General features: G+C 36.6%; 2 protein-coding genes across 6 annotated transcripts in view; one reads left to right on the forward strand and one right to left on the reverse strand.

The window, feature by feature from the left end:
* The first annotated feature begins 758 nt into the window (after positions 1 to 758).
* LOC135694704 (phospholipid phosphatase 1) lies at positions 759 to 2,884 on the forward strand. The gene is made up of 2 exons (XM_065213543.2): positions 759 to 1,376; positions 2,404 to 2,884. The coding sequence occupies exons 1-2, from the start codon at positions 803 to 805 to the stop codon at positions 2,736 to 2,738; spliced, it is 909 nt and encodes a 302-aa protein (XP_065069615.2). The 5' UTR covers positions 759 to 802; the 3' UTR covers positions 2,739 to 2,884.
* Positions 2,885 to 6,617: 3,733 nt separating this feature from the next.
* Positions 6,618 to 26,251, reverse strand: part of LOC135694701 (inactive tyrosine-protein kinase transmembrane receptor ROR1) — a 28,499-nt gene continuing 8,865 nt past the window's right edge. For 2 of the 5 annotated variants that reach the window (XM_065213534.2, XM_065213538.2), the window contains exons 3-14: positions 24,582 to 24,709; positions 21,233 to 21,508; positions 20,213 to 20,408; positions 17,321 to 17,439; positions 14,537 to 14,600; positions 13,572 to 13,742; positions 12,955 to 13,193; positions 12,036 to 12,050; positions 11,461 to 11,682; positions 10,490 to 10,723; positions 9,610 to 9,851; positions 6,618 to 8,799 (exon numbers count right to left, since the gene is read on the reverse strand). In XM_065213534.2, coding sequence (XP_065069606.2) covers positions 7,951 to 8,799; positions 9,610 to 9,851; positions 10,490 to 10,723; positions 11,461 to 11,682; positions 12,036 to 12,050; positions 12,955 to 13,193; positions 13,572 to 13,742; positions 14,537 to 14,600; positions 17,321 to 17,439; positions 20,213 to 20,408; positions 21,233 to 21,508; positions 24,582 to 24,709 — 2,755 coding nt within the window. In that variant the 3' untranslated portion in view covers positions 6,618 to 7,950. Of the gene's footprint in view, positions 8,800 to 9,599; positions 9,852 to 10,489; positions 10,724 to 11,460; positions 11,683 to 12,035; positions 12,051 to 12,954; positions 13,194 to 13,571; positions 13,743 to 14,536; positions 14,601 to 17,320; positions 17,440 to 20,212; positions 20,409 to 21,232; positions 21,509 to 24,581; positions 24,710 to 26,251 lie in introns of all 5 variants that reach the window. The other 3 variants (XM_065213535.2, XM_089109618.1, XM_089109617.1) reach the window with 3 other exon arrangements.

Below are 26,251 nucleotides of genomic sequence, written 5' to 3' on the forward strand. Positions count from 1 at the left end.
GTGCTAGACGAGGCTCGATGTTCTATTTTTTTGGATTGATGCTATAACTACTTATTATAAACTGTCTCTAAAACCACTGAATAAGAGCTTTGCATGATATCCTGGCACAGTTAATTCACCGATAAAATCTGTTTTTGAGATGGTCGTGTTCGTATATAACGTGTTCTTATGAAAAGGAGTGAAAACCAATAGTTGGCCTTATGGGTTCGTGGGATTTTCAGCGTAGTGATTTGCTGCTAGAAAGACAAATTTCTATAATAGTGTTATTTAGATTTGATCATAGATTTTAAATTTTATCAAAGGTTTGATAGACAACTCAAACTTTCTTAGCTAGAAACCTGATGAGACAACAGCCTTAATTGATATCTCATTTAGAATTGCAAACTAAATGAAGAATAAAGGACAGCCTTTGGGCTAGAGCGTAATATGTCCACGAGAAAGTGTGAAGAATTCCATGTTCACATTCATACGAATTTGGCATGTTTAAACATGGTTTTAAGATTATAGTTTTCAATAATTTGCTACATCGAAATTTGTTAGCTGCTTAAAATCCTAAGATAATGGTATGAGAAAAGATTAGGAATAGCAAAGGGTCAGTGACGCCGGAGCACGAAGTTCAATGCTTGTCTATTCATTTTGCTTTTGTTTTGCCAGTTTTTTGGCACTTCGCCCCCTGCTCCAGCACCTCTTTGGAAAAATGTTACTTTCTACAGGAAAAGCCTCTTGATGAAGTCGAGGCTTCCATTTGTTTACTATTAATTAGTCGTCGTTTTAGTTTCACTTTGGCAACACATCGTGCAAAATGAGAAGCTCAACGATAGGTAAACTTTGCCGCGCTGTTGATATCTTTTGTATAATACTGTTTGGAGCTGGAATAATCCTTTTTGCTACTACTGGCAAGCCATATAAGAGAGGCTTTTTCTGCAACGATGAAAGCATTAAGAAACCCTATAAAGACAGTACCATTTCAACTGCGTTGGCTATTGCTGTTGGGGCGGCCATAAGTCTGGTGGTGATTGTTTTAACAGAGATCTTGTGGTATCGCCAACACAAAAATGAAGCGGAAGAATTGCAGATGGGCCAGGAATCTATGTTCTTAAATATACCTCCTGTGCTGAAGACAATAGGTTGGGTCATACTGGTTGATATTTATGGGGCGGCATTGAATACTTTCATTACGGATGTTGGCAAGTACAGCTTAGGCCGTCTACGACCCCATTTCCTCAGTGTTTGCAATCCTGATTGGGCAAAGTTACAATGCACAGATTCAAGTGGCAACTACCTTTTCATTACAGCCGATGTATGCACTGGAACAAATGCAAGGTTGTCAAAAGAATCCCGGTTATCTTTCCCATCCGGTCATTCATCATTTTCAGGTGGGTGACTTCCTTAGATTCAGTTGCCCCTCCCCTTTTTGAGTTGAAGTATCGTTTTTGTCACTTAGTAACACGTTTGGAAAGACCATAATTAAGAAAAATGCAATCAGTTAAAAAATGGACGTTAAAATGTGTTCAAAGGAAAGATGTGTGTGAACTCCGGTCTGCAGAGTATGGCACTTTTCGACGAGATCCCGGTGTGCACGAGCAAAAAGCCTGGTGTGCCGGTGTGCACCACCAAAAATTTCTGGTGTGCTGGTGTGCACCAGCTATTAAATTTTCCCCTGTTATGGTTCAAGTTTTAAATTTGCATTTTACTGTAAAAATGCGAAGGAGCCTGCCTCACGTGCCTTCTTCTTTTGCCCGCATTTTCTTCTTCTTGTCTGGGTCCTTCCAATAGAAGCCACAGAATTGTCTATGGGACCACACCCAGCCACGCCCATATTAGTTGCCACACCCAAAAATACAAAAATATCTCCGGTGTGCACATGCCATACTCTGCAAACTGGTGTGAACTAGTGTTTAAAATTACATTGCTGCTAAAATCATCAAAAAATATTTATATTTTCTACAAATGCAGCTATTAGACTGCACTCTTTTCTTTTTATAAAAACACACTTTATAAGAATGCTATGTTTTATCTTCATTTTTCGAATATATCAATGACAACCTGAGAGCATAACAAGCATAAGATGAAGTTAGAAGATTAGTTATGTAAAATGTTATTCATATAGTTAATTAAAGTTCTGTTAAACATTAAGCAAATTGGCACCAATAAAGGTATCATCAATTGAAGCACCTAAGTGAAGCACCTTTTAAATTCATTTACATTGATATTATTGATAGATTAAACATATTGTTCCAACAACATTTAAGTTTATAAGGCATTCAGTCAAAGTCTTTGGTATCACTGACTAGGTATAAGGTTAATAGAATATTTATAAGTTGAGTTATAATTACCCCAGACAAATATGTTTAGAATATAATTTTATTATCCTTAATAAATATTCATTGTTTTCTCAATTAGCTTATATCATGGTATTTCTGGTGTTGTATCTTGAAGCAAAGCTACATTTCCCAAAAGAAAGCAAGTTTCTCAAAATACTTATCCAAGCAGTCTTGATCTTGTTGGCTTTATACACTGGCTTCTCAAGAGTTTCTGACTACAAACATCATTGGAGTGATGTTCTTGCAGGATTTTTAATCGGAACCATTGTAGCAATTGTAACAGTATTCAGAGTGCTGCAACCACGTTTCAGAAGAAGGGTTATTGCAAGCATTGAGTGTCAGCCAATCAATGTCCAGGGTGAAAATTCGGCATTTCAGATGAACAAAAACTATTCTGGTGAAGATCAACCATGACTTTTTGCTGCAGATTTCCACAGTGATTTATATTGATCAAGCTTGTTGTATTTAACTGCATAGAAAATTAAATGGAATTCCTGAAAAAGGATGTTTTTGATAAGTTGTTTAAGCTTTGTATTCTCATTAATATTTTTATGTTTAAACTGGTGTTTGTTTTGCTGGCATTATAGGCAGTGGCGTACCCAAGGGGGGGAATAGGGGGGGTCCTGAGCCCCCCACTACTACAGCCCTGGGTTCACCACTGATTATAGGATAGGAAGTTGTACAAAGTACAGAGAAATACCACAACAGAAAAAAGAAGTTGCACTCTTAAAGTTAAGCAAATAGGAATAAAACTTGTATTCAAGGGCTACAATGAAAGTCATATTCACAAAATTTATAATGGTCAACCATGTATTATAAACAATGGGTATGTTATCTGGCCTGTATATCTGGCCTGTATATCTGGCCTGTATATCCAGGAGCCAGTCAACTCAATGAAATAAATGAAGAATTTGTGAAGCCATATATACCTTTAAGAGTTTTAAAAGCAAGAACACACCTTTATATACACGTAAGTTTAGTGACAAAGGATTGAAAACAGGTTGACAAGCTAATAGTATTCAGAAATGAGAATGGAAAATAGAAATCTTTTACAAATAATTGTTTAAAAAATTTAAACCAAAACACTTAAAGCACACACATGAGTGTCAACTTGGATTATTCCAATATATTGCTTATTTTGAGAGCATTTTCTTAAAATCTTTATAGTTCTCAATGCTTTCAACTGTACCAAGTTTAAGTTCCATATAACTGTTAGTTGCAGACTTCAATAAAACCATCTCATTAACTGTTGGCAAGTCTCGAAGGATATAACCCAGTAATCGGAGAGTAAGGATTTATTTGTATAGGTAGCCCTGCCTTGCTAATCACCATCATAACAGTGTTAGAGTATGCATCTACAGTATGGAATCCTCATCAAGCAAATCATATAAAGAAAATTAAGGCAATACAAAGGAGAGCTGCTAGATTTGTAAGGATAGATTTTGATCAACACTCTAGTGTCTCTGATATGTTAAAAGAACTCAAATGGCCAACCCTTCAAGAAAGTCGCTCTATTGCAAGGTTATGTCTCTTCCATAAGGCAGTAAATGATAATATTGCTGTTAACATTCCATCCTACATAATGGCACCAATACGGCTTCAAGGAAGAAGTGAGCGGCAGTTTATCAACATTGGCGCTAATACCAACACACATTTGTATTCATTTTTCCCAAGAAATATCAGATGTTGGAACATGTTACCAATCGAATACAGGCAACTTAAAGAGGAGATATTTAAAAGGAAGCTTCAGAAAGAAATTGAACTGAACAAGGCCTAAAATAAGCGTGGTCTGACTCACTTTGTGGAATTGTAATTGTAGAAGGTGTGGATATGTAAATATCGCATTTTCTTAAAAGTGCAGCATAAAATACCAATTGAAACGCCTGAGATAGAATTAGGAACGTTTTTTCAATGCAAAGTGAAAGCCAAATCCCAGCCTTATGAATTGCAGTCATTTTTTATAAGTAAATTGCTACAAAAAATAGGCAATGGACAATAACAAAGAATCAACAAACTGTAAAACTCGAAGCTTCAGTAAATTACGCTTTATGATATTGTCGTACTGTTTTGAAGAAAGATGGACTCGGTATACATCTTCAACTTCAAGACATCATGTCAAAGTAGTTTGCTTTTACGACTTACTTAAAAAAACACTGAGCCTAAAGACCGAGATTATGATTATGATTTCCTGCCCGTAATGTATTTGGGTGTTTATGTAGATTAAAGTAGATTTCAGAAAAAGTTGCAACACTAATTCAACTAAGGTGTTTTAAATTGGAGAAGCATTGGAAATATTGCTCTCAAGGCTAAAGCAGTTTAACGATAATAAGCCTTTCGGTGGTATCTGGGAGGAACATTTAATTGGGAATATTTCATAACAGGGGCTATAGTCCTCCCTAAGTTTTTTGCAATCGTAGGTTACAAAATGTTTTTAAAGTTTACGATAACAAACCCTTTAGTAGCAGTTCTTCCTGACTGGAAACCCGTTTATTTCAATTACTATAGAAATACAAAACCGAGTTAGATAAAATAAAAATTTATCTTTGGTCAAACAAGCTAAAGCACCATGAAAAAGACAAAAACGGCGTTTTTGGGTGAAAAGGGCAGGAAAGCAAAAGGATAGTAACAGGTGGCAAGTTCCGAGTTCCGTGAACAGCTACAAAGATATGGCTCCAAAAAACCAAAAGTACTAGAGTCTGGGAAACAAGACTGATTTAAGCTGGTTTTCGAAGGAGAAATGAAAGAATAATAATCGAAACATTTGACGGAGATTTGACGGAGATCCAAAAAAACCATGTCAAAGGGTTTCCTTTCGATAACTTTTTGCTCACATTAAGATATCATTATATGTTGCTAATTTTCTTATTAACCCAATCCATATCCTGTAAAGAATTAGCTTCTTATACTTCAATCATTTAAAATTTGGCCAAATAAAACATCCTATTTGCACTATAGTGGCAGTTTCTATCTTTGCCACGCCCATTTTGCCATTCGCAGCAAAGTACCACGCCCAACTTTTATGAAGAAATGTGGATCTGTAAAAATTTCTTATTTTAGGCCCTGGAACTGAAGAACATAAACGTTGTTAATCCAAGGACACACTGTGTTCACAGACAGGTCAAAGGGTTGCCTTTAACTGTATTTTAGTTTCTTTTCTATTCTATTCTAACATGTAACTTTTATCATTAATTTGCACCTGCATTAATTCATAGATTCCACTGACCATTCCATTACCACAATGCCCTCTCAATGTTCCCTTTAATTTTCAGTCCCTTTTTTATTTCAGTCTTGCCGCTGACAAAATTACAGCTTCTCATTTGACATGCAAATGTTCAATCTAATCATTGATCAGTGGCATCTTCTAGCACTTTTTATCCATTAATCTATTATTTCTCGCACTCTGAGCATTATACCGGTACTCGGTCCTGCTCAGTATCGATGTAGAAGTAGATGAACACATTTTATTGTTGTCTCCCAGCTTCATTACCTTCTTTGGATGTCTCTCTGCTTCATTACCTTCTTTCGATGTCTCCCAGCTTCATTACTTTGTTTCGAATGACTCCTAGCTTATCTGCTAAAATTACTTAATTTTATTATTCTACATCAACCTATGTGGTTGACTTTGATTGTCCCAAGGTAAAGTCAGGGGCCATGGTCCCCAAATTTTTCTGAAAGATGCATTGTTAGTAATGGATAGCTAGAATTTTTCAGCCCTGTAGCCCAAATTTTGTTGTTCAAGAATGGGCGACACCACAAGTTGACACTTTTCGATGATCGACTTTGAATTTCATTCAGAATCGATGGGGAAATGGTGGGAGAAAGGTGGGGAATGCATGGGATGGGGTGGGGGGGGGGGTAGCATGTCATATAATTTTGACTTTGCTACTGATAATCGATAATTTCTGTTGCGGCTCAATTTCTGATGACACTAGAAAGTCTTTTTCAAATCAGTACAGAACGTGTTATGGTTAACAGAACTTTAAAGTACCATAGATTAATCTAAGTGCTAATTTTCGAAAACCTCCACAATAAAGCAGACAAAGAACCAGACTGGATTATATGATATGTTGACAATAAAGCAGAGGACAAAAACTGTTTTATCCCGGTTTTCTCTGCAATCTTTGAATAACGGGCGCTCCCAGCACTGCAGGGGTTGTAGGACCTATAAAATTCATGGGAAGGCCCCCTATACCCCTGCCTGCCCATCATATTTCTGGCTGGTGCCGTCCTGAAGCTCGAGGTGTGGGTTTTGGTCATGGTACACAGAATTTTTCCTAAGAAAATGAACATAGAAAATTACATAATTAGATTTCGTCAATCACTTTCATTTAAATAATTACTGATGGACTGCATATCAAAGCAATAATATTTTACATTTATTTACACGAATATCTACAGGATTTTCAAGTTCTCACAACACGAAAACTACACATAAAATATTTCCCTGAAGCTAACGTTTAGATGTGGGCTGGAAATAATTCATTTGGACCGTCATAAGACTCAATTCGAAACAAGTTATAATTAATTTCATAGTCTTACTTATGATTTCTTAGCATCTTCATTACCAATGCTCTTCTGTGCAATAATACCAACATTTAGCACAATTGGTGTTGATTTTTTTCGCAAAATCTATAGCATTAGCCAGTAATTTAACGAAAAATTTTTGAAGACAGGAAAAGTTTTGTTAGTTTCTCATAGAAGTAGCCCAGTTCCGCTTGAGATGAAATTACTTGGGAAATGAAATAATGAAATCAGCAAAACTACATTGGTAGATATCGGCATGAAGGAACATACTGTTCTAGAAAAAAGTATCAAAAGCACAGAGATAATGACAATGAGTTAATGATAATGAGTTGGTTCACCTAACGCACTACCAACCGACCGGTCTTGTTTCTCAAGACAAATACAATTCGGTCTGGTTTTTCAAAAAATATAAAGGAAAGGTCCTTTACTCAGGAGAAAAGGCACTTGTGTTCGTGAAGAGATTCAATTGGGACATGTGATGAATCTAGTGTCGACTACGAGGCGACCTGCTGAATTTATAGCTTATGAGTTTGGCAGTGCAAGGGAAGCGGGTAGCTGCCTTCATGCTGAAAATGAGCCTACATGAGGATTCTAAATGCTTTTGATTGTCAAAGGATGGCTCCTTAACTATGTAAAAAGATAAAAAGCAATTCTGGAAGACACTTAAAATTGTGACTGAACCTATTTTTGAAGGGTGAGGTCACAAAGATTTCGTGGCATTGGTGGTCGTGTGTCGTTACAGATCGTTACAGTATTAATCAACCTGAATCATGAAATAATGACATATGAAAACCAACATAAAGTTTTATGACCTCTACCCTTCGAAAATATGTTCTCTAAAAAGAGGAAATGGAAGTGTATATTTAATGTCAGTATAAAATGTCTAGCCTAGCCCTGTTGCGTCATAAGACCTTGTCGGCAGAGGTACATTACAATTGACTAACATAAAGGTTATAATGCTGGCATGTCACAAAATAAAGAATAGTTTAGTTGGCATGCCGTAATGAAAATGCATCCAAATAAAATGTCTGTGTTTACAAAACGTAAAAAATGATTTAACTTCTACCAAAAAAGACCTAATTGCTGATAAATGTTGACGAAGCTAACAAACTGTACCATTCCACGAAGTAAGCTTTTCCATAATTAAGTTCAGTTTCATCCTTTCATCGGGGTCCATAGTCCAGCACTCTTTCATCAGACTATAAAAACCCGCCGGACACTCATCCGGACATTGTAACAAATGTCCTTGAGAAACTAAAGCCATGGCCTCTTTGTCCGACACATCACCATAAGGTCTGTCAGCAAACGAGAAAAGCTCCCAGAACAGGACACCAAGAGACCATATATCGTTGCTTTTTGTGAACTTCTTTGTTTGAAGTGCTTCTGGTGACATCCATCTGGCTGGCAGTGTCATGTAGTTATCGTGATAATAGTCTCCCGGATGAAGGTACAGTCCGATGCCAAAGTGAGCTATTTTAACAGTACAATCGCTATCAATAAGGCAACTGCGGGTTCCGAGGTCCTTATGGACAATGCTGTTCTCATGCAGATACTCTACACCACTGCAAATCTGGACCGCCATATCAATAAGAACATCGTAATCTACGCACATAAACCGACTTTCTAAGCATGCATCTGGTCTTGACTGCATAAGGCAGGTCTTGAGATCACGCTGACTATCACCTCCGTATCCGAGAAAAGGAACAGCACCAGGCTTGGAAACACACAAAAGTTCTGCTATATTGGGATTATCAAGTCCCCTAACGTTGCTTATCTCAAGATTAAAGGCGTTTACTAAGCCTTTGGTTGCATCGCCACTTAACCGTTTTACTAATAATGGTGTCACACTCTGGTCGTTCTCTACGAGCTCTGCTTTCCATAGCTCCATGAAGAATCCTTTTCCAATCATTTCTAAGAAGTTAACAGAGCAATTGTTAACTTCCGGTACCTGCTGAAAAAAAGAGAAGTTTTTCAATTTTCATGGATCTGAGAGGAGACAAAGGGACAAAGTTAAAAAGTCATTACTCATAAACTGAAACGATAAGATAGAAACAAACAGTGAGATTTCACGTATATATCCTCTTCATTAAGATTGTTGTTAATTGGTCTGTTGCAGAGTGCTCGATGGTTCACAGATGGAGTTATTTCGTGTAGAGAAGAATGGTTCTGACTTGATACTGAAAATGTAATTCAGAGTAGCAACTTAGAGCCATCCTGCTCTTTGCAAAAACGCCTATACTCCTTCGCTCATTTTCGTCCCCGTAAAATCATAAAACGTTCGATTAAATTATGTCCTATCAGTTTCTGTTCAACCAACTGTTCACCTAATTGTATGTGGAAGAGACGTATCAAGCATTGAACACGATAAGGGCATTTATGAACTTTAACTTTGCCAACTTTGCAGCCAGATTCTGCACTCATCCTTTTTACTCCATTAAAAAGCTCTGGGAAAAAGGTTTAGATTCATAACAGTTCTCTTTAGTTGAAAGTTTTCCGATTAAATAGTCCATGTTGCTCCTCTTTTACTTGAGTGCGAATTATTTACAGGAAATATTGACAAATGACAGCGAGATGGAACCTTAGAAAATTTTCTGGATTTTTCGCAGTTGCAAGGTCTATGCTATTAGGACCATAAAACATCTTACTGGGTGGAGGTATAGATAAAGATAAATTCTTATATCGGGCCTAAATAAAGATTTAGCGGATCGATAGACGTTTCTGAACTTATAATCAAAGCATTAGAAATCGTACCACGAGATACCTTGTCCATTGGTCCTGGAACACGTGGACTACCTATTTTGTCCTTGCTGACCTTAACGGTCGTAACTGCTACTGCATCGCCATTTGGCACCTGAGCAGAGCTATGACTAGACGATTCGCCTTTCTTTTGCTGCTTCAGGTATAACAGCATTACCAAAACAACCAGCAGGAGAACGGAGAGCACTATTGCTACTGGAACAACGTAGTAAACAAGAGATGGAGAACTGCCACTTGCGATCTTTGCTGCAATATAGAAAAAGGAAGCTTGATATAGGGATAAAGCAACTGACTGCTGAACAACTGAATAACTGTCATGAAGAGCCCCATATCAGTTCAAAGAATGCCAAGCTTGAGTTGTAACGAGCACATGCTGTAGTCGAAGGAAGTTTGTTATGATTTGAATTCCTTTTCTTGATTTCTTCATAAATCAAAGCAAGAGCTCATTGAAAATCATCAGCAATCTCTGATGATTTTCTATAGAATAAGATGGCAATACTACGAAAATACCATGTTTGCCAAATTTAAATTTCTAGCTTAAAGTCTATAGTTCAACAGAAACTGAGATCATTGGTAACACTGAACCATGTACCTTATAAAAAACAAAGCTGTTTGATAAATTAAGAATTTTGAAAACCTGAAAGAGCGCAATGAAATACCCCTAAATATGCAAAATCAGTTAATTGTGTTCCAATTGTTCCACTTCCAAAACCTGGTATGTATCTTTCTATGGCCATATCACAGGAAATCTGTAACAGAACTTAACTTATTTAGAGGTATTTTTCTATGTTATTTTGTCCCGTTAGTCAAAACTAAAAATTCTAAAATCTAAATTTTTTCATCACTTCATCACTTTGACTCTTTCTTATAAAAATGTTGCAAACCTGAGAGACGACACTTGGGTATGTCGCAGTATTCCTTTTTATCTTTGCTTACATAGCACCAGGGGGCCTCCCTTTTTCCTCCATAATTTCTACAGTAACTGTGTCGAGCTTCATACGAACCAACGACATTCCACTGCAAACACTGTTTGCCGGACTGCGACACTTTTATCTGACCACGGTAGTCTTCACCAACGTCACTGTAGCATCCGCTAATAGTGGAATCAGAAGACGAATCTGTTGGCAAAAAGGGGTCTGGGTATCACAACAGGGTATAGGTAGCAAAACATGGAAAGATGGTGTCAGCAGGCTTGGCGGTTGTTTGGTCGGAGAAGTAGAAACATGTTTCTGACCAATAGGAAATAGACAGATTGATTCGCACTTAAACGACTTACTGTATCTTTCCAACTTCTTAACAGTATGCGTACCTAAAAGATTGGAAGGCGTTTTCGAGAGAGCAGCTTATTCTAAAAGGTAGCCTTCTCAGAGCTTGAACTTATTAAGGAGGACTTTCTAAGACGCCGGATTTATTTTCAATAAGGTCCGTACCCAAAAATGAAAAATGAAATAGTTTAAAAAGCTTTTTAACTGAATATAAGTATACAAAGGTGCGCCAACGCACAATGAATCGAAGAAGAAATCAATTGGCTGCTTTTTCCAATACCTGACAACATAATATGGGGGCGTATTTGAGAAGGGGGTGGGGGGTCTTCCAAAACCCGATGCTAAGGAGGGGTCGTATTCGAGAAGGGGGTACGACCGAGTATTATGTTAGCAACTGGGGGGAGGGGTGGTGTGAGGGGGGGTTGGTTGCACAGGCCCCTCCATTAACAACAGTGGTTGTGGCTCTAAATATTCTAAAAACTTGCTTATGACATAAATGAGCTTTGCTAAATTTTGCATCAATGGGGCAAAATTTTATATCAAAATCTCATTTCAAAAGCAAAGTTAAAATAAGATAAAATGATGAATACCATTAGCAGATTTGTCACACTTCAGTATGTCACAGAATTCCTTTTTCCCACCAGCAACGAAACACCATGGAGCATAGTTCTCCCCTCCGAAATTCCGGCAATAATTGTGCGTGAACTTGTAAACGGGTGAATGATTAATCCAAGGCTCACACGCTTTTCCTGTCTTGCTAATATTGACCTTACCATCATAGTCTTTGCCAACACCCTTGTAACACTTTGTACCTGATGCAGAAATAGAAGTAGTTAGGCACAACGGCAGAGCATATCATTGCTGTTCAAGGGTGGGCGTCCTATAGAAGAACGTCGGAAACCTGAGAAAATGGTATAATTCTTAAGAAAAGGTTTTTAGATACTAGATTTCATTGCAAATTATTTTAAAGGCCTAAAAGAAGAGCGAAGTTCATAAAAGTTTGATCTGGGAAAACCAAGGGAAAATATCTTGCAATGTGCAGAAACCGTGGGTATAAATTGCAAAAGATAACAGGACTTTAATTTAAAAGTTCGTACATTTATACGTTAGCAAAATCGTACATTTGTCAAAATGATTTAAGATACTGCGAAGGAAAAAAGCTTACCGTTTTTGCTTCCGCCTGGTGGTCATAGAATAAAAAAGAATTAGATTTAATCATTTGATAAAAATTTGAGTCAAGACCAGAGTAACTGCAAATGCAGCTTTGAAAGCCAAGGCATATAACCGCCTTTGGAGTCATTTCATATCAAACTAGGACAGGCATGTAAACCAAAGAGGAATAGATGTCAGGAATTTAAAAGTAATATACAGGAATTTATAATTTTCAGATACACCCATAATTAGTAATTTATCAATCAAAAAGGAGAGTTTGATTTTATTAAAATTTTTATCATGTTTATCACGGAAATAAATTTCAAGTTTTATCTGCATTGATATTTGCCTACATATTTGCAAAAAAATCAGCCGGGTGCTCGCTGTAAATTTAGAAGTATTTTATTAAGACACTTTTAATATTAGGCACTTTTAGCCCATTCTTCTTCTTGGCTTAGCCAAAGACAGCAAACAGTGGACGAGTCAATCAAAATATAGGGTTAACAATTTGAAATCAGAGACTGGCAAGTGAATTATCATTATTTTGCTAGCAGAAGAGCAAGGGCAATGATTTAGAATATAGGTACGGGATATAGGCATGGAGAAAACGGTGCATGGGGTACCTTGGACAAATATGAGTTTTGCATTTGCCTAGGGTTGTTAAGGCTAGAGGTTCTAGAGTAAACAAGGAATTTCTATTGACAATCAGATTTTTAAGGGTTTTCCTCTGGTTAGAAAGGCTTTACTAAAGATTCGAAATTAATTTTTTGTTTAAGACTTAGCTGTTCTATAATGTTGCATTTTCATTGCATATATTACCCTTCTGACGCATCAAAAACTAATATTCAAAACTTTTATAATCAAAATCACCAGTGCTGATCACAGATTTCAAGTACATATACATTTGTACCAACCAACAGAAAGCTACTCACCAAATACAATGTCTTTCATTGGCTCGCAAAGCTTGTTCTCTTGTGGCAAGAGAGTACAATCGGGCAGAAACTCGAAGGCACTAGTGTGTTTCCTTGCCATTTCTACTTCATATTTGCAATAGACCTTGTCAAATAGATGACAATCTTCATGACATAAACGAGAGGCAGGTGTAGTGGCTGACTTATTGCATGTGTTGAAAACGTTGAAGCACATAATAGCAAGGCTCATCTCCAGGCACCTAAAAGAATATTCAACGTGAATTACAAAGTTCAAGAATAACAAACGTTATTTTTGAATAAAAAACAACAACTACAATCAAAGATGATTAACAAAAACTTTGAAGTGAGTATTACATAGAAGAAGGCTAATTCAATATCTATTCGACAATCTAAAAGAGAAATTATTTGCCTTTGCCACGAAGGCTCAGGAAATTTGGACCAAAATCATCAAACTGAATAAAGAAAACCCCTAGAGTGCATTAAACAAATTACTAGACTGTATTGGAAATTCTGCGACCGTTACCCCCCCTTTCCCCTTGCCCTTCCATTCACCATTCGCAAATAAATTTACTCTAGCCATTTATTCCATCTTGAAAACCCGATCAAACTCTACTTGCCTGTCAGAAAAATGATTATTCTTTTTAATTCTTCTAAATTCACGGACTAACTGCTTTTCAACTAGGCTCTGCGGGCTAAAGCTATATTCGAACACATTGTTGCTGCCCTTTTGCTTCATGTACTTCGCACAGACTTGTCCTTTATAGGGGACACATCTTCCAAGGCCATCTCTAAAAAAGGGAAAACCCAAATGTCACTATACTCAAACAAATTCACAAAATTTCCAACATGAACGCAAGAGGATTTTCTACTAAGTTACTAGCTCTGTTCCTATTCTTGTCCCATAAAACTAATGGTAGACTCAGGATTTTCCAAAAATTGGGAATTTAGCAAACTACAAACAACCACACGACAGTCCTTTTAAATTGGTTCTGTGTCCACCCCTGCGCTATTCCCTGTGCTTCTCTAAGGCAATGTATTTAAGAATTATTATGAGCAACAGCAGAAATTTTCCGAAGAGAAAAACTGACGAATACGAAAAAACGTTGAAAATCTTCCTCATCTCAGCCTTTTAAAAGGGCGTTAAACTTCAAATCTTCCGATGGAGAGAAGGGCTAGCATGTTCTGACAGAGCATACAGCCACCAGCATAACGCTAGTGCCATCCATGGAATTAACTATTCTTTATCGTAGAAATAAGTGAGTGAACCCTTTTCTGAGAAATAATGATCGCATGTTGGAAAAAATATTAAATTAATGGAAAGAGACAGTATAAAACTTTTCAGAACAGGACTTTATGCAGTCTACTCATTAAAACATCGCCATAACGTCGCCACAACATCGTCAAAACGTTGCCACAATAGAAGATCGAAAATCTAGTTAGATAATCATTGTTAAGAATGAATTGTTATATAAAACCCGTCCTCAATAAAGGAAACAGAAAGTTTGTAATAGAAAAAAAAGACGGTAAATAACTATTCATTTGAATAGCGTTTAATTTACAACAAAAACAACGGAAAACTTACCCATATTTGTTAGGAACCTTCTTCACTTTCTCTTCAGTTTCTTTATCATCAGTAAGGGGATCTCCTATCACAAGTAAATGATTGATTTACAACAAAAGTTGGAGGAAATATTAAAGTGCAAAATCAAGAAAAGGAAGATTTTGATATTGCAGATGCTACTTTCACAAAATTTTATTTTTTTCACACTACACGCATTTTGTATAAGAAACCAAGCTCAGGAATAGTACCCACTTTCCTAATAGTCTTGTTCAATTTAGTGCTAAAATTTGTTAAATGTTTCTTTAAATGCAACACTTAATCAGTAAAAGGAGATCTTCCTTTTTAGTTTCCACGTGAATTAAATAGGAGATCGCCGAAATCGTCGAAAAGAGTTATTTCCATCCAGTTTTTAAAATGATGCATTTTCAAGAAACTTCTTAATTGTTGGTCATCTTAGGACTTCGTTCCATGTAAACGGTTCCTTATAAAACAAATTGCGCGTATCTCACGAAAATGGGTTGCAATCAAGGAAGGGTGTCTTTCCCTTCGATTCTTGAGACCTGTCTTATTTCCATGAAAACATAACTTTTTCAAAACAATTTTCAGCATTCAATGGTGGTTGTAAAATTACTGAATTCAACATCTAGATCCTTAAGATCCTCCCAAATTCCTTCAAAACTCTTCTGACAATACATTCAGCTCAAGATTCGCTTTTGGTTAAAGAAATTCTAGATAATAAAGCCCTTTATTGTATCTATCCATAGTTATGGTCTATCCTTAACTTACAAAACAGGTACAAAAACGTTTTCTTATAGAATCTAAAGTAATATTTCCTGAGAAACGATTAACCCGAATACATTCGGAAGTGGCACATTCGCAAATTTTTGACTTGCTTTCATTTGTTATCCACTATACTTTGTAAATTGAATCCGTTTTAGTTTATAAACGAATCGGGATGTAACGAGGAAACCGCCCCAATGACGCCATGTTTGAATTGAAATCAAACATTATACAGGGACCGTTATTCAAAACTTTGCGTCAGAAATATTTTCTGGCTTTCCAACGCTCGTTAAACAGATTTTACCTTGAGTAAGTAATGTCTAGAAAGAGAAAATCTTGTTCCATGTTTGATTTAATCTTATTAAGAGGAGCAGGGCTGTCTCTATTCAAACAATAACCTTGAATAGTTTCCAGGTTTTAGGCCGATTTACGACATAATTCTATAGGCAAAAATTGTCTGATTTGATCAGAAACAAGATTGAAGGTCAAAAACGCCTTTCGTGTGAGCTAAGTAAGAAATTTCATCCTCTTCAGCTGCTTGCTGTTTCCTTATTCTATATAAATTATCAACAAATGTCTGCACTGCTCAACTGCTGAATAGAAGATCGGACATTAGTGATTAGACAAAGCTACTAATTCTGCTTCCGGATCTTTTCCAAAAACGAGCAAGAAGAAACTTTTAGGGAAGATAACATCTAGATATACACTCATCTTTTTTATAAGAAACACAGGTCTGTTGAGTACTCCAGTTTCTTAAGCTATGTTCACATTGCTCCGTATTCGTTTTTCTCCGTTTTCATATCGATCAGCTTGACCTGTTCACACTGCTCCGGATACATTTGATAACGGCGTGAAAACGATGAAGCGTTCCCATTGCTCGGCTCTGGATATATTCCTCCAAGTAGTGTACTAACTTCGAGTGAATCAGCCATGTTAAGAAAAGCTGTTCAAATTGGCGCGGTCTACGCATCTTGCTGTGTTGTTGTTGTTATCGTTTTCAAAAGTATCTGTTTTCGGTGTTCACACTGCGTTTTGCGTTTTCGAAAGTCTCCGTTTTCAAAAGTCTCCGATTTCAAAGTGCGTTTTCAAAAGTCTCCGTTTTCAAAGTCTCAGTTTTCACAGCGGAGCAGTGTGAACGCAAGGTGAAAACGGATACTTTTTTATCCGTTTTCATTGGAATCCGGAGCAATATGAACGGGGCTAGAAATTTCAATTCTCGTATTTTCTTAAGAGTTTTTATAATTATGATGTCATGGATGATGTTATGAAATGTTCGTGACCTTTTTTATCACCCCAAGAGATTCGCTTCTGTTCTGAAACTGTACTTAGATGTGGGAAGTATATTGTTATCCCTTGTGCCTTAAGTTCTAGGCCAACATGGCAATCATTTTCTTGGATTTTACAAAATTTTGTTGTTCTCAGTTTTATCACGATTTAGTAGTTTCTTAATCTTTTTGTTTTTTGATTTCGAGTACTGAAGTTTCTTAATTTTTTTCTGACTGTCCAGTACTCGTTCCTTATAGCCAGTATCCGTGAGGATACACTCATTTTTATACGAATCTCGCTATAAGTGTCACTCTGCAGCGACGAAACTTTCCCCGAAAACCAAACATACTACTGTTTCACAATTATTGCGGGGGGGGGGGCTCAACATCGCTTCCGACAGCAGATGTATCTGCAACAGCCGAGATAAAATGAATCGCTGGGGCATGTATCTCTAGGATGATGGTAGCTGTAAAGATACCGGGTGTAGGCAAAAGTGAGAAAAAAACCGAACCAGGAGACCAGAAGACCAGAAGAAACCGAATTAGAAGAAACTGGGCTAGAGGAAACAGGGCTAGGGGAAACCGGGCTAGAGGAAACAGGGCAAAAGTTTACTCTGGCTCGTTTAAGGGAAAAGGTTGTAAACGTCGGACCAGCGTAATCCTCTTTTTTGAGTAGCACGATGGTGCTAGATAGCGGAATTCTGTTACATTTCTACTCCGAAAAAAGCCAGCTGCTGGCAGCATTGTTTGCAATACTCACGTTTTAAAACAGAGAGAAAAACACTGCTCTTGGCAAAAAGTTTTCCTTGAGCAGCAACGCAATCGTACTTCCCAGCGTCGGCAAATGTCACATACTTTATTATCAATGTTGACACGAACCTAAAATGAATATTTCGTTGAAATCAACTTGCATTTGAAAAAAGTGAGTGAGTTAGAATGTTTATGGATGTCATGAAGAGTAAGCTAACATAATAAGAGTTTGACTTGAATTTAAAAACTACAAACAATCTATACTGTTGTAAAAGAAAAACTAAAACTGAACAAGTATGTAAGAAAATACCCGCCTCCATCAGGGCTCTCATTTCGCATGCAGGGTAGCAGAAAAGAAGGATCAAGAAAGAGAGGCAGAAAAAATTTGATGGAGATTTTAAAAAATTATAGGGTCACGAAATGTTGCTCGTTGAGATTTGGAGTGCCATTATGTCCTTCACGTTGTGAATTGGACTTTAAAACATTTGTTTTGTTTCAAACATTCTTTTTTGTTTTGTTTCAAACATTCTTTTTGTTTCTAAATGTAAATTTTATTACCAGGTCACATTTCCACACGCAAAAATACACAATACTAGCGTAACTCTTAGCCCTGGCTAAACGACCAAACCTTTCACTAAACATTTCACTAAACACTTTGTTTAGCCAAAAGTTTAGTGAAAAGTTTAGTCGTGTTGCCACCCTGTTTAGTGTTGTTTAGTCGTATTGAGTGTTGTTGGTTGGTTTAGCGTTGTTTAGTGCTGTTTCGCAAATGTTTAGCCGTTTTGCCACCAATTAAGCATTTGTTGTGATCACGCAGGCGCTCTAGCTGTGGAAATCCAAAGGTTTTCGTCTGTTTTCGTTGGTTTTTCTGTCTCTATGTGACCCAAAAAGCCTTTATGAGACATCTGCATATCTCGTTGTACACCCCTGTGTCTTCTTCAACAGTCAACTTTGTTGTCAATGAGTTAAAAAGTCTTTTCTTTCCCCGTCGCTTCATCCGATTCTTATTTTTATCCACTGCTTGTGCATGCAACAAAATAAACCAAAAGCAAATTCCTATGCAAGATCCCCCACAACCCAACAGCGTTATAGACAGCTCGCAGTTCAAAAAAGTTAAGTGAAGTTTAGTGAAAAATTTTGTCACGTTTTGCCAAATGTCTGGGTGCATTTTAATAATTTACAATTTTATGGGGATGAAATGATATATGTATATATAGATCTATACAGTTTACAGTTATATAACAACACATAGGTCCATCACTTTTATCACGGGCCTCAATATGTGTGGTCATTTTGGCCTCTTTCCTATCAACTCATTCAAAAAAATTACCGATGCTTTCTTTTTCATTAATTTTATCCAATTTTGTTTCCAGTCTAACTTAATCTCCTTAAATGTTATAAATGTAATTTGATTAACCAAACATGATAGCCCGCGAAACCTTGAAATTGTTCTGTCTCGTAAAGCCTATTCCAGACCAGATTTTGAGTTTATTCTGAAATCTATCGATCAAAAACGCGTCTCTTGGCTGCACAGAAAACAATTTAGTTGGTTTTTTGGTCTCTGCATAATAAATCATTCATCGATTTCGTGTTATGTGGTTTTGTGCTCGCCAATAAACACTGTGGAGAACGTTGAAGGAGTGGCTCTTATCACAGAAAATTGATAAATGTGGCTTTGGTTAATGAAACAAGCCAACCCACTATCACCCTTTATAACTTGATAGCTCCACGACCTTTCAAGACCACGATAAATGACGCTGAATTACAGATAGATTACACAAATGGCTTTTCCACTCAGATAGGGGCCTTCCAGACCATGAAAAAAATAAAAAACACTAAACCGAAATCCTATTTCTTAACTAAACCGATGTTGCTTATATGATATAAACTTAGCATTCACGACAATATGGTTTGATTCAGTCAAATAAAGTTGCTTGCATTCGTGTTGATAAAAGCCAAATAAAAATTAAACGTTTCTTGGATCACCTTACATATTTTGCTTGTTCAGAGGCGTCAACTACCCTGTCAAACTATGCTATATTTTATGGCATTTTTAGCATGTAAATTTCTCTGCTAAACAAGAGTTTCTTTATGATGCTGTCTACACCAGGTGAAAGTTCCGTATCTTTAAATACTTGCAAAGCAAAAGCATTCTTGTTGTTTCATATTATAATTATTAACAAGTATGAGATCTACCCTTTAGAGTAAAAACGGTACATTCATAGAATGGAAAATATATTGGAAATTGAAAGAAAAATACGCCTTCAAGCCTTGTCAAAAAATTCCTCTAAATATAAGGGAGTTTCGGACGAAAGCGCCCAAAGCTCGGAAACTCCTCAACTTTCCCTCGGATGAAAATTTGCTTTATTTGCCTTACTCGAGATCTTCTTTGTTTCCTTTGCACATAAGTTTCTTAATAATGGAATTGAAGTTTTTGTCTTAACACTCTGTCAGTAAAAAAGAAAGTTCAAATTCCTTTGATTGCGTATGCTTTTTATTTTTAAAGTTATGTTATGCATTGGCCATCCTAAAAACAACTATTTCGATGGGAAACATTCCCCTAGTTCACAGCTGTAAATACCAGCTTAAAAAAATCCTCTGAGATTTCTGTGGACTATGAAAACACCGGCTTAAAAAGTTTCGAAAATAATATTCCTAAAAACCTGCAATTTTTGTTATTGAATTCTCTATAACTTCTCTATAAAAGACAACTTCTCTATAAAATTGAAATTCTAAAGACAACTTCTCTATAAAATTGCAAATATGATTTTTCATTAATATTCTAAACCCAGTTGGTGTTAACACTCTAACTAATTGTATACTAGCTTTGGACAGATCTTTTTAAGAAGTGGGATTTTAAAATCAAACTGAACCGAACAACATTGCAATCGAATAAACTTACTGATAGCGGCCTCTGCTCCTCCGCTTCAATCTGAATTTCCGTATGTTCATATTCAACTTGGTACCATTCCTCACCCAATAGACTTTTAAGTCAGACTTTCTTTCAAAGTTGTAGGCCTTAAAATGGCACTTGAGTGCTACTCGATCTTTGTTTGTGGCAGTCAGATTTCTCGAATATTCCACAGCGAGTTCACGGACTGTCAATATGGAAAATGAATGCATTATCGGCTGAATATTCTTATAAAAGGATTGCTATTATGAAAGGATCGCAAAAATGAGCATACGTGCCGAAAACTAGCATGAAATGAAGGATCGAAAGCTAGTTGAAACCTTATTTTAATATTTAGATTGAATATCTAACTTGTTATGTTAGTATACGGCCATGCAGAATCGCCGGTGCTGTCATGGAGAGTCAGAATCCCCTGGTAGGATTTTAGGCCGCCTGTTAGGTTGCTAAGTTAGGCTCTGTTATTGAAGAGTAGCCTTGTATCTTTGCAGAGTCCCAAATACTAACGATTATAATGGCAGAAAGCAAACATTAATCAACTCCAGTGACAATGAGACATTTCATAGATTTTGCTTATGAAATCGAATCAATCGAATGACTTTGAATAAAAAGGTTTTTTAAGAGTGGGTCGTGCAGCTCACTTTTGAGGATCGTAAGTGTGACATTAGGCTAACCACTATCCAGATACGATACCCCATGATTAAAAGGGATATTCATTCTTCTAGGTCAGAATTGAATAGACAAAAGTAACGCAAGGAGGCGGTCAAACAGAGTGTTAGAACTTAGGGGCGTGAATTCTGATACACTTACAAGAGTATGGAAGAAGCTCAAGTATTAACAAGCCATCCCTTCAGAGAACAACAATCAAATACCTTACCTCTCCATTTCAAAACTTACTCAAGTTTGGAGAAAATAAAAGCTTAGCTGTTATACTTGCTTGACTAAAAGAGAGACAAAAAAACTGACAAATTTGACGTTTTCAAGCATGTTTAAAACTATGAAGCATTGACTCACCCAAGGATGGTAACTTTTGACAATTTGCATGAGCTGGAGTACCAGTTCGTGGAAGCGCCCAGCATGATGGGACAAACTGCTTGATGGCATTTATGCTTTTCGCTATCACAAATTCCTCCCGGCAAACTTGTTGTTCCAGGAACTTGCATTCGTCTTGACAGAATCTTTTATTCAGAGGGGACAGCTTTGTTTCATCACAAATTGGAAATATGTGATAACAAATCAAGATTTTTGCATGCGGCCAGCATTTGTCAGAAATTCTTATGATGGATTGTGCTGGTAAAGAGGAAAATAATGATTTTGGTCAAGCAGTTTCAATAATTCAACATTCTTACTGATATTTTGCTTTTCTTGGTTTTCAATTTGGCCGGTTTTTTGTCACTACTGGCTTTCAATTGAAGGTTAGACACATCTTGGAACAATCTACGAATGAAAGCTTGCCAGACAACATTCATGTATTATTGAGGCGCTTACCTTACTCATAATGGTATAAGAGGAGCGATATTTTGGGGGAAGGTGCTAAAATCATTTACTTCAATAATGTGTGACTTTCCACTTTCAGGGTTTAGCCAGGTGTTTGGAACGGTTGGCAGCCAAATATTTAATGGTTGGCAACCAAATTAGCCAGCTAAATTCAGTACACAAAAAAGCTAAATTTTTGACAATTGCGGGGAGTGATAGTGTAATCAAAATTTGCTTTGTAGGTTACAAAGCTTTCATTTACTTTTATCTTACATTGTCTGTTATCTTTTACGTTGTTTCATGTCTCTTTATTTGCAATTTCGAAATCATTCTAAAACAAATTTGAATATCATCTATGTAAAAAATTTATTTTCCTTTGCATTTTTTGTGATTTTTTGCAACATGCTGCCAGAATTCTGCCAACTTTTGCTTCTTCGGCCAAATCAATTTATGACGGCCAATGGGTTAAAAAAATTTGGATGTCAAAACCATTGATCTAAATTGCCTTTTTGTGTAGAAAAGATGGCAATTTTGAGTACACTGTGTTTTAGATTGGGGGTCAAAAAGGCCAAATTGAAACTTTGGTCACTTTTGATATTCTGAGCATCCTCTATCCTTTTACAAGCAGGGGTGCCTTGATTTGAAATTTAGAATAATTTTTGTAAGTCTAGCATTATTTTATGACAAATTTGGCATAATTCGAAAATTGAGATCTGGTCACACTGCTCGGCGTGTCCCTTTTTATAAGGCTATAAAACTTGCTTCTATTCTAGAAAGTGGCTCCCATTTTTAGATCTTTTGTTCTCTTTGATTACATTCATAATGTGACATGAAAAGAGCTTGCCCAGTGCTTTGTCTTTTAGCAAGTTTCGGCAAAAACCGAATAGGGGAAAATCCTCTAGCATCAGAAACACTTTTTACCCAGAATTCGCTGTAAACCCATGACCAAAACATTAAATCGCATAACGCAGACGAGAACAAGCATGGAAGACTATCAAGATATGGTTCTTCTCATACCACGAATATCTAAAATGCTTAGGCAATTTGGTGCTGGCGGCGCGATTCGCCTTCTGACTTAAAGTGGGACAAGGGACGAAGACAAGCTGCACGATTGCTTATAACCTTTTTGTTTTATGTGGTAGAGCATTAGTTCAAAATGGGTGGCAGAAATACATTAAGCTCTTAATAGTACTATAAGATAGACTGAAAAACTTAAGTGGACTACGAATTCAGTCTGATTTTATTCAAAAAGTCTGAATTATTACATGCCTACAGACAGCCCAGATTTTGAGATTATCTACAAGAAAATAATTAATCCAATTAACAAATGGGAATTTCTAAGAAGATCAAATTGATAATGAGAAAATCGTCATCCGAAGTCTGGATTGTCTGGATTCCTGTAAACTGCCATCAATTCAAATGAACTGGTGTGTTGTTTATTGGTGACTCCCAAAATGGCGCACGCGAATGACTCACGTCTACTGCTCATACTCGGAGACGCGCCAAAGTTCTTTTTCTTCAAGATATCAAAGAAGGCTACCATTGAAATTTGTATGTCAATTTCCTTTGTCTACAAAACAGGAAAAAGGCCACTTTCTTGTAGGGATCCAAACGGGTGTAGATCCATTTTAGTTCCGCTCTTGTGTTAACACCACAAAATTGGTACAATAATTCAGTTCTCCTTTACATTGGAAAGTTTGAAAGGAATAAGAAACAGAAATGATGAGGCTAAGGTTTTTGCTGCATCTAATCGTCGCTTTAGGAAGCATTTTCTGCTATTTGAAAAGATTATATATAGTTAAGTACGATAATTTGCAAGATTAAGATGTTTCTGGTGCGATTTTTGTCATACACAGGGGCTAAATTCTTGATTTTTAAAAGAACAACTTTATAGGAACATGAGCCTCAGAACTAGTTAAAAGTTAAAAACAAATTGAAAACAGGCTGGGCTGCAATAAACTGTAATTTTGAATACACTCTATTTCTATAAGAACCAGTAAATTGAAGCTCAGGCTGGCTGTTCTTATTTTTTTCGAGAATCTGAGGCTGGATTGTTCTTAACTTATGACTTGCAACACTTCTAAAGACGTCTTCTTGCTCAATTTCTTACGCAAAAAGTGCCTGTATCGATAATTTCTTGGGCAGGAAATGTGGTGGGCCTTGGCAATTACATAGCTTCATTCCTGTGTTGCTAGAATTAAGATTCGCCAAGCCAAGGGTGTTATTAAAGGAGGTAAGATAAAATTAGTTGGGTTTCTCTCAACTGATCAAGAAACCTTCAAAAGGCGCTCCAACCAAACTGCGAAATTTATTCTTACTTCAACTGCGTAAACACATGATGACATACAAACACGTTTATTGAGGTAATAAAATTTAGATGTCTTTCATCGAGCAGCATGGCGCAAATTTAATCGATCATATGCCAGTTTGCGAAGGATTTCACAAGTCGACGCATTATAGAAAGAAACAACTATAAAACATGGGTTGTTGGAATAACAGGATGGAAGAAAGAATACCGGACCATTTCTTTTCATGAGAGGACCCTGTTACAAACTTTGATTGGTGGACTTGCAAGGGATGCTGGGATGCAATTGAATACGGATCCATCATTATCCTTTCTATTCCGAACAAATTTTCATTGCAAAACAAATTTGTTCAAATGTTTGGAAAATGTAATGTAGCCACCTTCTCCCCTCCCTGTCAATTCATTAGCAATTGTGGACCACCAGGAGGACCATTCTAGAGAAAGTGGGGGTCCAGGTCGCCTAATTCCCAACTTGCATACCCTACTACATACCCTACTAAATGACTTTGTTTCGTTCCTTCATTTGAATTCGATTCAATTGAATTCAATTCAATAAAAAACTGTAACACAGTAGATAAATACCTGTTTCCAACCAGTTTTTTGTTCTTGCTTCTAGCGAGGCTTGGCTTGAGAGATCCTTTATAAAAACATGTTTTCCTCCGAGGTATTGCTTGCACGTGTCTCCAGTGTAAAGTTCACATTTTCCTGCACTGAAAATAAGAACAAAAATAAGTTCCAATGTAAACAGAGATAAAAATATTCACAAATAAAAAATGAACCAAAAAGACATAAAAAATATTCAGGCAAAGATGAAAAATTTTTCTCATCTTCACAGTTTTTGAATCTTTACGAGTATCGAGCTTTAAAATATTTTTTCTAGTGATAGTAAATATTTGAACCTTTTTTACCAGTTTTTTATAAGTTTCATAGCAAATTATTTTGCCATAGGAATCCTGTAGACTGCCGAGAAAAAGAAAATAAGAAACGAAGAGTTTAGAGCATGCGATGGTTACCCGAACCCGGATTTTGCTTGCCAAAAAGATCTTCAAAGTTTGCTTTATTGTCGGGAGAAAATGACCACATTTGTGACTCCGTAGAGGCCTTTTTCTACTCATGCTGTTTTGTGAACTATAAATGTTCTTGACCAAAATGATAAGGATTGTAGCCAAATTAAAGCTACAATAAGTCAAGCTGTATAAATTTCGAAATTAGGTGCAATTAGTAGATGCACAAGTAGAAGTGCATTACGAATCTGTGCCTAATCTTTGTGGTGATCTTGTACTGTTGTACACATTTTAATAACAATATAGTCAATAAGAATATCAAGGCCAAAAATCGCTTGTATTAAAGAATAATTTACGAATAATGCAAAACTCAAGCTTCATCAAAAATTAAATTTTTTTGCCTATTTTAGTTTTTTGGAAAACAAAACAAATAAAAAAGTTTCACACTGTATGTTTTAGAATAGACGTGAGTCTTACGATTGACGTGAATTTATGATTTGGATCAGGAGTGAAGAAATATAAATAGAAACTGATGAAATGGCTGAGTTGAGATTGTGCTACAAAATGAACATTTATATTTCTATTCTGTTCTGTTCTTGTGTTTATTATGACGTAATACTTCAACAAAGATTTGAATTTTCTTCTGACTTTCAGAAAAATTTCTGCGTCGAAAAATAGGCCTACTGACACTTTTTCCTGCTTCATTGATTAAGGCATCCGGTAGGAGCGGCATATAACCACACGTAAACGTTTGCATTTTGGCAGATTATGCCGTGTTTTGGTTTTTTCTGAGAACATCAACTTTTAACCACATTTATGAGGTCCCTAGAAAAAACTTTCAAATTGGCTAGTCAGACGTATTGGTACGAATGAGGTGGGCACGTGATCAAAACAGCAACATGGCGCAAGATTCCACAAGAAATCAAGTTGTAATTTGTTAATTCCATGCGCATGGTCTTACAAGATGGTGATTGACGAGATGCACATTCCCCTGGTCACCGACTGTCACTTCAAGCACCAAGAGCGGATTTGAAAAGTGCTTAATGGCTATGACAGTGTTTAAATGAGCTATTCAAGAATGAAAATCTCGGCGTACAATCAATGTTACTGGTCGGTTTTCTATGAATCTACGTCTGTGGTTGCAACAGCCTATTAGCCTCTCGACGCAAGCAATTACTGGACAAGCAGGTCATTTGAAAGATTCTGACCTTCGAACACAACTGACTTCTTCCTCTACACGCAAACCTT

This window comes from Rhopilema esculentum, chromosome 8 (assembly GCF_057945365.1).
Source record: "Rhopilema esculentum isolate cy_ngs chromosome 8, ASM5794536v1, whole genome shotgun sequence".
NCBI classification, from domain to species: Eukaryota; Metazoa; Cnidaria; class Scyphozoa; order Rhizostomeae; family Rhizostomatidae; genus Rhopilema; species Rhopilema esculentum.